This window comes from Antrostomus carolinensis, unplaced genomic scaffold (genome assembly GCF_000700745.2).
Source record: "Antrostomus carolinensis isolate BGI_N321 unplaced genomic scaffold, ASM70074v2 scaffold14860, whole genome shotgun sequence".
NCBI lineage: Eukaryota > Metazoa > Chordata > Aves > Caprimulgiformes > Caprimulgidae > Antrostomus > Antrostomus carolinensis.
Genome location: NW_010288643.1, coordinates 45,236 through 55,935, shown reverse-complemented (window position 1 = coordinate 55,935; position 10,700 = coordinate 45,236). Strand labels below are relative to the sequence as shown.

Sequence of the window (10,700 nt, the reverse complement as noted above, 5' to 3'; positions counted from 1 at the left end):
TCTGCATAAAATCACAAGCTATTTAAAAAAAAAAAAAAACAAGGTTTTGCTGTTCTTGCTTGGTCTTATTACTTTGGATCTCTCCATGTGCCAAAGCCACCCCATTTATGGGACAGTCAGCCGTGTAAGGGATGCCAGATGTACCGAATGGTAGTCCTGGCTTTGTGTACCATCTGCCACCAAAGAGGGATGCAAAGATCTTCTTCCTCTGACTCCTGCTGTCACCATGGTCTCATCAGTGTCCCCAGCTCATGTCCAACATATCACTGCATCTTCCCTCTGGGGTAGACCACCTCCACATCCCACTCCCTGCACTGGGAGCTCTCTTCACAACCCTCATGACTTAAATCCCATTGCATCCATTTTTCCCAGTCTCCTTTTCCCTCTCCCTTGGCCATGCTGCTGGCAGTAATGTCTATACAGATTGGTGGTTGCACTGTGATTTATTTTCATAGAATGGTTTGGGTTGGAGGGACCTTAAAGATCATCCAGTTCCAACCCCCCTACCATGAGCAGGGACACCTTCCACTAGACCAGGTTGGAATAGGATAAGGCTTATTCCAGGTAGGAGCCTGGATGAGGCTGTCCCTGTCCTTTTCTACATAATGAGAAGCTGTGAGCTGACTTTGGATCCAACGTTAGCCTACCAGCCTTTGTATGTGTGCAGGTATAGCTGACAGGAACTAAGTACATTGGAGAGACTTTTCAAGTTAGTTCCTGAGAGACTGACAACTCCTAAATGTGGTGCTAATACTCACAATTAGTTTCTAAAACTTGCCACAATTAATATGGTCACAATTCAATTTTCAATGTGACTAGGCAAAAAAAAATTTCCTACATAATATAGTAGCAGCTATAAACCCCTCAGTTGCTTCTCCCACGTGCTTCATTGCTCCCCTCACCATGATTGTACAATTTATTTGTACTCGGTCTCCTGTGAGGTGAGAAAGCAACAGGTAGAACAAATGTATTATCTGAGGTTACCCACCCTCTACTAAGTGCCATGCTCAGGTAAGTCCCAAGGGCTCATGGGCTCCAGCAGGCACAAAAGGGAAAGCCCAAACATGGCCTCCCCTGTGCTGACTGGTCAGTCAGTTGACTGGGTGGTAAGTGCTTTTGAAAAATAGGTAAGAGTCACCTTTCCTCTGAGATCTTAGATCCTGCACCACCCCAGTTGTACAGTTTAGAAGGTACCTCTAACTGCTTCTCTGAAAAAATATATATTTTTCAGATCTTACCTCTTAAATCAGAACATAATGTTCGCAAAGGTGGTGAAAAGAGTTTGCAAAGTCACCATGAACAGCAGACCTGCTCATCAGAAGATTTTGAAGAGAGAGAAGGGAAACCCTAGCTGGATTGCTGCTAACTACACTGCTTGAGGGATGAGGCTGGTGGGCTGTGGTGAGAGCACTGCCAGAAGGGAATGTAATCAGGCATTAAGTTCTGTCTAATGCAACTTCAAACATCTGAAAATATTTGCTCCTTTCCTACAAGATTCGTGATTGGGGCTCCTATAGAGAAAGAGTGGTTTGACTCTAAAGCAGATTATTTATTGCTTCATATGTCTTTTTCTAATAAAAATTAAAATAATTTATACTTTACAATAGTGTTCTAAAAATATTCAACATGAGAAACATCATTCTCTATCCTTCCCCTATCTATTACCAACAGACTAAAACCTATAATTTATAAACAGTCTTCATGAAACAAAAAACAAATGCCACTATTGATCAACAGAAGGACAGTAATTTCATATAGGTAAAGTACTGTATAGTACAACAGATCATGGCAGGGATTTGTTATAAGAGTGCTTAGGATGATAAACCGTGTCTCCAAACACCAGTAAAATCTCAACAGCAGTCACCAGCTCGCCTATCAAGCACCCATGGGGACAAGTTCAGTCCATTTTGTACAAAGGAACCTGTGCTTTGTTTAACCTACATTAGTCATGCAGGGAAAAATAATCTTCATATTTCATAGTATAGTTGAACAAGAAAAAATCCATTTGATACAATTTTTTTATCTTCTCAATTTGTTCTGAGTTCAATTGTCTGAGATACTCCAAGGTGATATCACCATTAGTTCGTTTCTCTGAGCCATACCTCTTCAAGCTGGGGTAGTGCAGGCTTTCTGGTGCTCCAATGACCTTCAGAACATGCTCAGAATCGAAATCAAGAGTTTCATACTTACCCAGAATATCATAGTGAATGTTGCAAGGATCACAGAGCAGAAACATTGGTTTCCAGTGAATGTCAAGAGCATGTGGTGGCTTTGCTATAATGAAATTGACAAATTCCTGGAAACTCACTTTTTCAGAAGAATTTTTGTTTTTCCTGAACATTGCCCTAATCTCATTAGCGACAGTGATACTGTAGAATGGCTCAGAGTGCAGAAGTTTGTCTCTGTAAGCTGAAACCAGTCGTTCCAAGGGATGTCTGGTGAACATCACTTTGGTGTAATTATTCAGGAATTCCTTCTGTATGGCAGGAGGGTAAGTCACCAGCTTTTTGATCAGCGAGGTTTGGTGGATGTGGTCATGCTCAATTTCAGAAGCTTCCGCATTCAAGTCTGCTTGGAGAAGAAAAATAGTTCTCTTCCAGTTGGAGCAGCCTACCTTGGGCACCTCACAGTAGATAAATTTATGTTTGTGCTCCACGAAGAGCTGGTTTGCAACATGAGAATCCAATTTGCTTCTTAATTTAAGAAGGTTGTTCTTCAGGCAGACAGAAGCCAGTGTGCTTTTGCGATCATTTTGAATTGCCAGCCAGTCTTCAGTGGGATCAGGAAAAGCACCTGCAACCAAGGGAGAAATTTAAACCATTAGTGTGAAATAAACTTATAGAAATTTCTTGCTTTGTGACAATTGCAGCACTCAATCTATCTCCCTGCATACAATAACTAATGAAGATGCTAAAAATCAATTTTTTGTTTACTGTTATTAGACTCCACTACGGCAAATATGCAATAAGCTATCCTGCTTAGTGAGAAGTTTGTTGAAATGAAAACCTTCAACGTGTTAGCAATATGACTCTAAGCAAGATCGATGTTCTAACACTTCTAATGTCAACTGGTTTTTGTAGTGCTCTTCCTCCTGTGCACTGCTAAGATAGCTATCACAGTGACAGGGCCTTGGGCATCTTCATAAAATTGTTTATCACTTAAGCTCCATAGTTACTTCAAACACATCTAGGAAAGGTTCCCCTGGTTCTAGAAAACATTAAGTCTTTCTCTTGGTAAATTTTTTACTCACCTGTTAGGTTTTTTTGTCTCTTACAGAAAAATCCCAAAAGAAATATCCCAAAAATAAAATTTGGGAGAAGGAAAACTAACACCTTCTGGTTCATATTATTTTCACAGGAAGGAGGATGATGTGATCTCTAAAGTGGAGATCTGCCTTCCTGTCAACAAGGAAGACAATACATGTTAGATTTAGTATGACTGATACAACAAAGATAACGTGGTATTCTCTCACAGAATTTGTGATAGCAGAAAGACCTGTCAAGCCCTACAGAAGCAGATTTTGCTAATACGTAAAAATTCCCTTATGAAAAAGACTCACCACAATTATACTGTTAAACCAAACAGACAAATAATATGGCCATTTCAAAGTATTACAGAATTCCCCCCTTACTCAGGACAATGAACTGTGTATGAGCAGATACTCCTCCCTTCTCCTTTGAAGCTGGTGTTCCTGCCAAGCAAACTCTCTATTCCTTCACATTGTGTAACCATAACCTCATTTAGGATTACATCTATATATACATATTTTAAAATAATCTTACATGATGGATTCTGGGAGCACAAAGTTTTCTGTAACCTGCTACAGCCATATTTGCAAGCCTGTGATGTATTCAGGATGAGATTCTTCCAATCTCTTACCCTGAAGCTTTCCACCTTGCACAAATAAATCAATATTCACTGCAGGAGAAACTCACTCACATTCCAGCAGAGAAACCTAACTACTAACAGTAGATGAATGCTCCCATTCTCTCTCCCAAAGACACTGCAGTGCATACATTTTTGCTGCCGTTGCTGCTGCGGTGTCAGAGCCTCAAAATGGTTCACTGTGGCAGGAAGTGTACAGAAGCAGCAGAGCAAACAATAGAAAATGAGATGTTCCATGTTCACAGATAAAAGGAGAGAAGGTCAATGCAGTCCAACACTCAACATATTCCCTGTCCTGTGCTCGCTCATTCTATCCCCTTGCACTTCCTGGACAGAAAGCTCTCCAAGTACTCTGTGCAATCTTACTGTTGTCCCCATTAGAAAGCTCTTCATCAGCTTTTCATCACTTTTTATTTGAAGAAGCAAAATTAAGTGCAAAACCATAACTACTGGCAAACATGACATTCTTTTTCTGTCCCATAAAGTCTGCACCATCAAAAAAGCTACACTCTCTTCCTTTTCCACTTTCCAATTTTTCACCCTGAAACTGCAGGCAATAAAAACATCATTGACTGGATTTCTTGAAGAAATTCTTCTGAATTTCTTGAAGAATTCTTCAAATTTGTTTTGTTCTGTTTTCACAAAGATAAAGCAGGACCACTCTGGAAGTTATTTTAATCCTTATTTTAATTCAGGAGAACAGTCAGACCATAAGGAGGGATAGAACAAGCTCCAAGGTGACAGGTGATATCTGTCTGGACCCCTTAGAAAACTTCAAAGTGCAGACTGGCTGTAAGAGCTAAAACTGGCCATCAACAAGTGAGGTCAACATGACAATTAGGAGAAGTTACCTGAAGGTGAAGTCTGAAGGCTTCTTTTGAAGATGTTTTCTAATGGGAGACCCCAATACAGAGTTGTGTGTAATGCAAGGTCTGCAACGGTGCAAATCAACTAAGAGCAACCTGAGGAACAGGAGGAAAGAAAATTCTGAGAGTCATTTTTGTTAGAAGAGATACAAGTCACCTGGAAACGAAAAAGGGGTGGAATCCAAAACAAAAACCACCTTTGTGATACATTCAGTGTCAGTAGGTGAGATTAACTTTTTCTTGTATTTCTTCACTTACGTATTTTCCTGATACTTGTAATTGTGTTGTCTATTTTAGATGTAATGAATTAATAACTTCTATTTGCATTTTACCTCATCCTACCTTGAATTAAGTGTGATTTAAGGTGACTGGGTAACTACAAGGCATTCCTCAGTCAAGGTGTGGTTAGCTTATTAACAAAACAACTCCATAATAAATAGTCTAGTTCTGCTGTAACCAAAAGGCAGCAGAATGGGATCCCACAGGCAAGGTGGAAAGACAGTACCATAGGACTTCAAAACAAAACAAAACAGAAATATCTTCTAGTGAAAAGTAACACAGCAAGGTGTCAGAGATCTAAATGTCTCTTTGGAATCAACATATTCCCAAATTGGGGAGAAAAAACTAAAAACTAAATATAAGGCATTAATCTGCTTTGTTCTTGTTATACGTAGTTATGGGGGTTTAGTGGATTTTTGTTTGTTGGTTTTAATTATTTGTAGATAACAGCCTTACACTGCATGGTCGGTTTTTGCTTGTTTTTCAGATCACATCATTATTGACCGACCATATAGTTTAATATTTTCAACTCTGCATGTCTTACTGCAATGCTGCAGATTTCATCAGAAATCATTTTATGACTCTCTTGGACATTACTAAACAGTAAACCAGGCAGTAAGAGGAACAATCCCCACAGAGCCCTTACTTGTAGAAACCTTTCAGAAGGATTTTTATTAGGCGATGAGATTTTTTTGAGGCCTGGCAGTTAGCTAGTGTTTAACCCCTTCAACGTGTGTCCAGCTGATTTTGATGGCTTCTTGGCCAAAACATGCTGCAATATCAAGTTGAATGCTTTATACCATTCTAAATCCACTATATCAATGTTATTACCTTAGTCAACCAAACCCAAACAAAAATAGTAAGTCAGTTTGGCGAGATCTGTTTCCTATAACATAATCCAAAATTTCTATGTGAGAGCAACCAGAGCAATTGCTCAAGTCGAGAGTGGTAGCAAGCGGGGAACTGATTATTGGAGAAAGCAATGACAATTGTCTCACGTGCATGCAAGATGGGAAAAAGGACTGAAGCCCTCATAAAATGGCAAATATTTATTGAACTCCAACTGTGTTTGCACTACTGATAATTCTACCAACTCCCTCTACTAATCCGTTAAGATTCTTTTCTTCCTGATATACACACTCCTCATAACAAAACCAAAAAACGTTGTATTACGTTGTTCATACCTTTGTTCTCAAGTCCGCTGATGATAAAATATTCTTACCATCCCTTTGTTTCCTTGAAGAAATTTATGACAATTTTCTGCTTTTAATTACTTCCAACATCTCCCTTTTCTATAAGCTACACTGGCAACCTACTTGCACATCCACTGTATGTTAGTTAAAGGAATTTAGCTCAGATGATGGGTAACTCTGGGTTTGCTTTATTTACAACCCCGAATTGGGCCATCGCCTCAGTGAGTGGCAAAGGCATTGCAAAAATCAAGCTCTCAATATATGCTAATTTAATATTATACAGTGGATATTCTTTTCAAAGTTCTTAGGGTTTTCCCACGAGCCCTCAGTTCCAAATTTCTCATTAATTTAAAATTCTATAAAAGTCCACAGTGCTCTTCAAATGCAGCTGACCCTTCTTGTCTCATCTCAGTGCCTCTTCAGAAGCTGCAGCCCACTGGTCCCATTCTGGTCACTGTATTCACTTTCCTTCTTGAATAATCTTCCTGTCTGCTCACCTTTTCACTTCTAAGAAAAACTTAAATGATGACATTTAACTTATGTCTATTTTAAAATACTTAATCTTTCACAATTTTCTTACTCCAAGTTAATCACTTATCTTCTATAATTGCTAAGTCTCTAAATTCTATTATTCTTGTTGATTCATCTGGATTTAGTTTAAACCAACCATGGAGAGGGCTATACAAGGGACAAAATGAGAAGCAGCATGGTTGCATGGTTTATAAGAATTATTGTTCTACTATTTCATAGCACCTGTTTCTAATTTTTCATCTTAACCATAACACTTCTATTAATCAATATCATTTTACCTATAAGCATTCTCAGAGAGTCTTTCCCTTTTACACTGTATGTCAGGCTAGATCATTTGACCCAGAAGAGCCCTCTGTTTCAGTGATGAGACTGGGCTTTTCCAGGGTTCTCACAAAGCTGTCATTTGCCTGAGCTATTGGATAATTTTTTTCTATTAAATGGCTTTCTCTTGGGTCATTTGTCTCATACTTGCTTTCCATTTTGTGATACTAGACCTTCTGCAACCATCCCATACGTCCGTTAGTGGTCTGGACTTTAACGGCTTGTAGCATATGCAGCTACACCACAACCACTCACACTTCTCCAACCACTAACTTTGGTTTTGTAATGACATCCTTTTCCCCTGAGCAAAACAAGGTCTGATACAGAATCTCTAGGGCTCTTTCAATTAGGAAATATTTCGATGGCACAAAGATGTTTTAATGATAACATCATGTGAGTCCATGACCTAGCACATGGCACTCAGGTTTAAGTTTTCCCTCCTGCCATGCAGGTTAATTCCCAGCACAGGCACTGAAGGAGTAGGTTGCACTGCCTTTAACAGGTGTCACTGACACATCATTGTGTCCTTGAACTGATAAAACAATGATTCATAATATAGCATTCTCTAATCCTTCTCCTGAAACTCCTGAACCGTTGCAATTGAAAAATCCACTTATTTTATCCGCATATATTTTATTATCCACTGTAAAATACTTATTTTATAGTTTTAAAATAAGTATTAAAAAAAATAATCTGAAAAAATAATATTTTGATACTTTTATAAACAATTAAAAGTCCTATAATTTGAAATGTTGAATAATCTTTAGTTTTTATGTAAGGTGTCTATTAGCCAAGTACAGAAATACATGGACATACACTTGTGTGTGTATATATATATATATATAGTTCTGAACTATAAGCATGTGTACATATATATACACACTTATACGTGTAGTTCAGAAACACATTAATACCAGTTACACTGGCATATTATTTGCTCCAAGTAAACTAACTAAGTAGTCTGATAAGGATTTAAAGTCTCCTGGTGATAGACTTCTAAGATAATTTTTCGCAAAGACAGACCTTGGTCACAGCTGAGCATATGGGGTGATCCTCTGTGCCCTACTTGATGATAAGTGGGACTTTCCAAGGTAAAAGAATGAAATTACAACAATACTTATTTGTGTTCCTGATAAGTTTGAAGCCAGAAGTAAAAAAAAAAAAAGGTACCAGTATGGCAGTTCAGTGGAAGGCAGGGAAAATCTGAAAACAGATAACATTCTTAGTCGCTGAGCCCTATTCTGTACTTAAGCCCTGTTTAATCCCTTCAAAAAGACAACTGTAAATACATACATACCAGTATGTACACGGTACTTCGAAGGTGAAGAAGAGATGATGTGTAGAAACCCCACCAGGAACAGCCAGAATAAAAAACAAACAGGAAAAACAAGCTTTGCTGGATGCAGTTCTGAGTGGGCTGCTCTACCAGGGTGAATTGTGCCTTTAGAAGCAAGACCCTTGCTCACCTAAATCTGCAGGCTGTTCACAGAATCACAGAATGTCAGGGATTGGAAGGGACCTCGAAAGATCATCCAGTCCAATCCCCCTGCCAGAGCAGGAACCTAAATGAGATCACACAGAAAGGTGTCCAGGTGGGTTTTGAATGTCTCCAGAGAAGGAGACTCCACAACCTCCCTGGGAAGCCTGTTGTTGCTCTACAACTTGTAGATGGACAGGAAGGAGACCACAGAAACTGGAGTCTCAGCAGTGGCTGGCCTGCTCCATGAGGTGGAAAATCATGAGTGGGTTAGGAACCTCCAGTAAGCTGCAGACAGCCAAAGGCTAGAAGAACCATCATATCTGGGTCATTTTGCCAACAATAGTGAGGGTCTGATATCAAGACGTGAAGCAGCAAGGGCTAAAAAGTGTCGTACAAGAACAGGTACAAGCTCAGCAGGGAGACAACATGAGCTAGACCGGGGGCTACTGAGGAAGAAGCTGACAGAGGTGTCCTATGGAATAGCACGGTTCTCAGCAGCGAGGTGGGTACAAAGTCACAAGTTCCAACACAGGCACAAGCTAAAACTGTTGTTCCCTGCAGTGGTCATCTCAGCCCTCCATTACTCACCAGATTTCCTTCTGGTCTCAGCAACTGTAGTGCTACCTTCCTCGTTGCCATAAGTGAATTGTTTGTTATTCTTATTATGCCATCTTCTTACACCTGTCTTTTAGTTTCTCCTTCTCCATTTCATCCCATGTCATCTCCCTGTCTTGCTTTCCAAGGTTTTTCTTTACCTGTCATTTCTCACAAAGTATTAAAATCTCAGCTTCATTTTCTGACCAGTCATATTGGGAGCCCCTGCTACCATTAGCCTCTGCTAACAAACAAAGAGCTTCTGCTCTCTCCTCTGCAGCCTCCCCCCCTTTTTTGGAAGAAGTTACTGAAGCATCTACAGAGCTATTACATTTTTCACCTAAAATCACTCCTTAAAATCTTCCTTTTCAGGGATGCCAACACCAGTTAGGCTGCCAGTGAGCTAAAACTGTTACCAACCAGCCCACAAAAGAGCAAGCAAAAGGAAGAGCCAATTGGGGGATGAAAAGAACCAAAGTGAGGAGACAAAAAAGAGTTACATGGGAAAAGGCAGCACAGAAAAACTCTCAGAGAGGCAGGGAGCAGCAACCTGAGAAAAAGCGGTGGAGTCTGGGCCATGGGAAATAGAAAGGCTGTGTAGCTTGCTCAAAGGATGCTGTGGGAAAGGGACGTTGAGAAAGGGAGTGGAAAAGACTCAAAGTATAATTCAGAAAAGATGGAGAAGAAAAAAATCCAGGAAATAAGTATAAAAAGGAACATGCAAATCTATCCAATAAATTACCACAGGTGGTTAAAGGAGAATGAGATTAAATGTAGTGTAGTCAGTCAGGTACTGGAACCCAACCCTTCCTATGTGATCAAACTTGTCTCTATTTTCCGTCCTGTAAGTTGTAGCTAGAAAGGCCACGGACCTTTGGTTTTGTAAGTATGGCCACTTCCCATTGACATTGTCAGGGAGCAGTGAGGGACAGCTCTTCCCTTTGGGATGGGAGCTGGGAGCCAAGTAGAATAACTACATGGTCAGTGCGTCAGAGGCCTTGTCAGCTTGGATCCATCACCCCCCCTGTGTTGGGTTTGGGAGGGGTGGTGGGGGGAAGTTTTTGGTAGTGAGGGAAGGGGCCACCTTGTGAGAGTGAAAAGTGCCCCTGGTTCCAAGGCAGAGACCCCCGAGTCCAGGTTGGGCCAATGAGCACTAGAGAAATGCCTCTGTGAATCCATTATTTCTGAGGGGAAGGACTGTCCTGGAAAGAAGAAAGTGGAGAGAACCTGGAGGAGAGACCGCTGACCTGAACAAAAGGCGACCAACAGCCTAAATAGAGAGAGTTTCATTGCCAGGAGGATGGAGGAAGAGGAGGAGGACAGAGAACCTCATATACCCAGTTCAACCCCATGGAGTAGGAGAAGGCAAAAGAGGTCCCTGCAGCGCATGGAAGCTCAATGGTGGAGCAGATACCCACGTGTAGGTCATGGAAGACTCGACGCTGGAGTAGAAAGCTGAACCTGAGGGCAAGTGTCACTGGAATTGTGACCCCAGAGTCACTCAACACCAGAGCAGGGAGTGGACTCCCAGAGCTGGGGGTGAGTCGGCAG

At 40.6% G+C, this 10,700-nt stretch overlaps 1 protein-coding gene across 2 annotated transcripts in view; it reads right to left on the bottom strand.

The window, feature by feature from the left end:
* Positions 1-1,734: 1,734 nt before the first annotated feature.
* LOC104524438 (carbohydrate sulfotransferase 9) overlaps positions 1,735-10,700 on the bottom strand; it is a 12,036-nt gene continuing 3,070 nt past the window's right edge. The window contains exons 2-4 of one of the 2 annotated variants that reach the window (XM_010167314.2): positions 4,737-4,847; positions 3,251-3,398; positions 1,736-2,793 (exon numbers count right to left, since the gene is read on the bottom strand). In XM_010167314.2, coding sequence (XP_010165616.1) covers positions 1,943-2,793; positions 3,251-3,344 — 945 coding nt within the window. In that variant the 5' untranslated portion in view covers positions 3,345-3,398; positions 4,737-4,847 and the 3' untranslated portion in view covers positions 1,736-1,942. Of the gene's footprint in view, positions 2,794-3,250; positions 3,399-4,736; positions 4,848-10,700 lie in introns of both variants that reach the window. The other variant, XM_010167322.2, reaches the window with a different exon arrangement.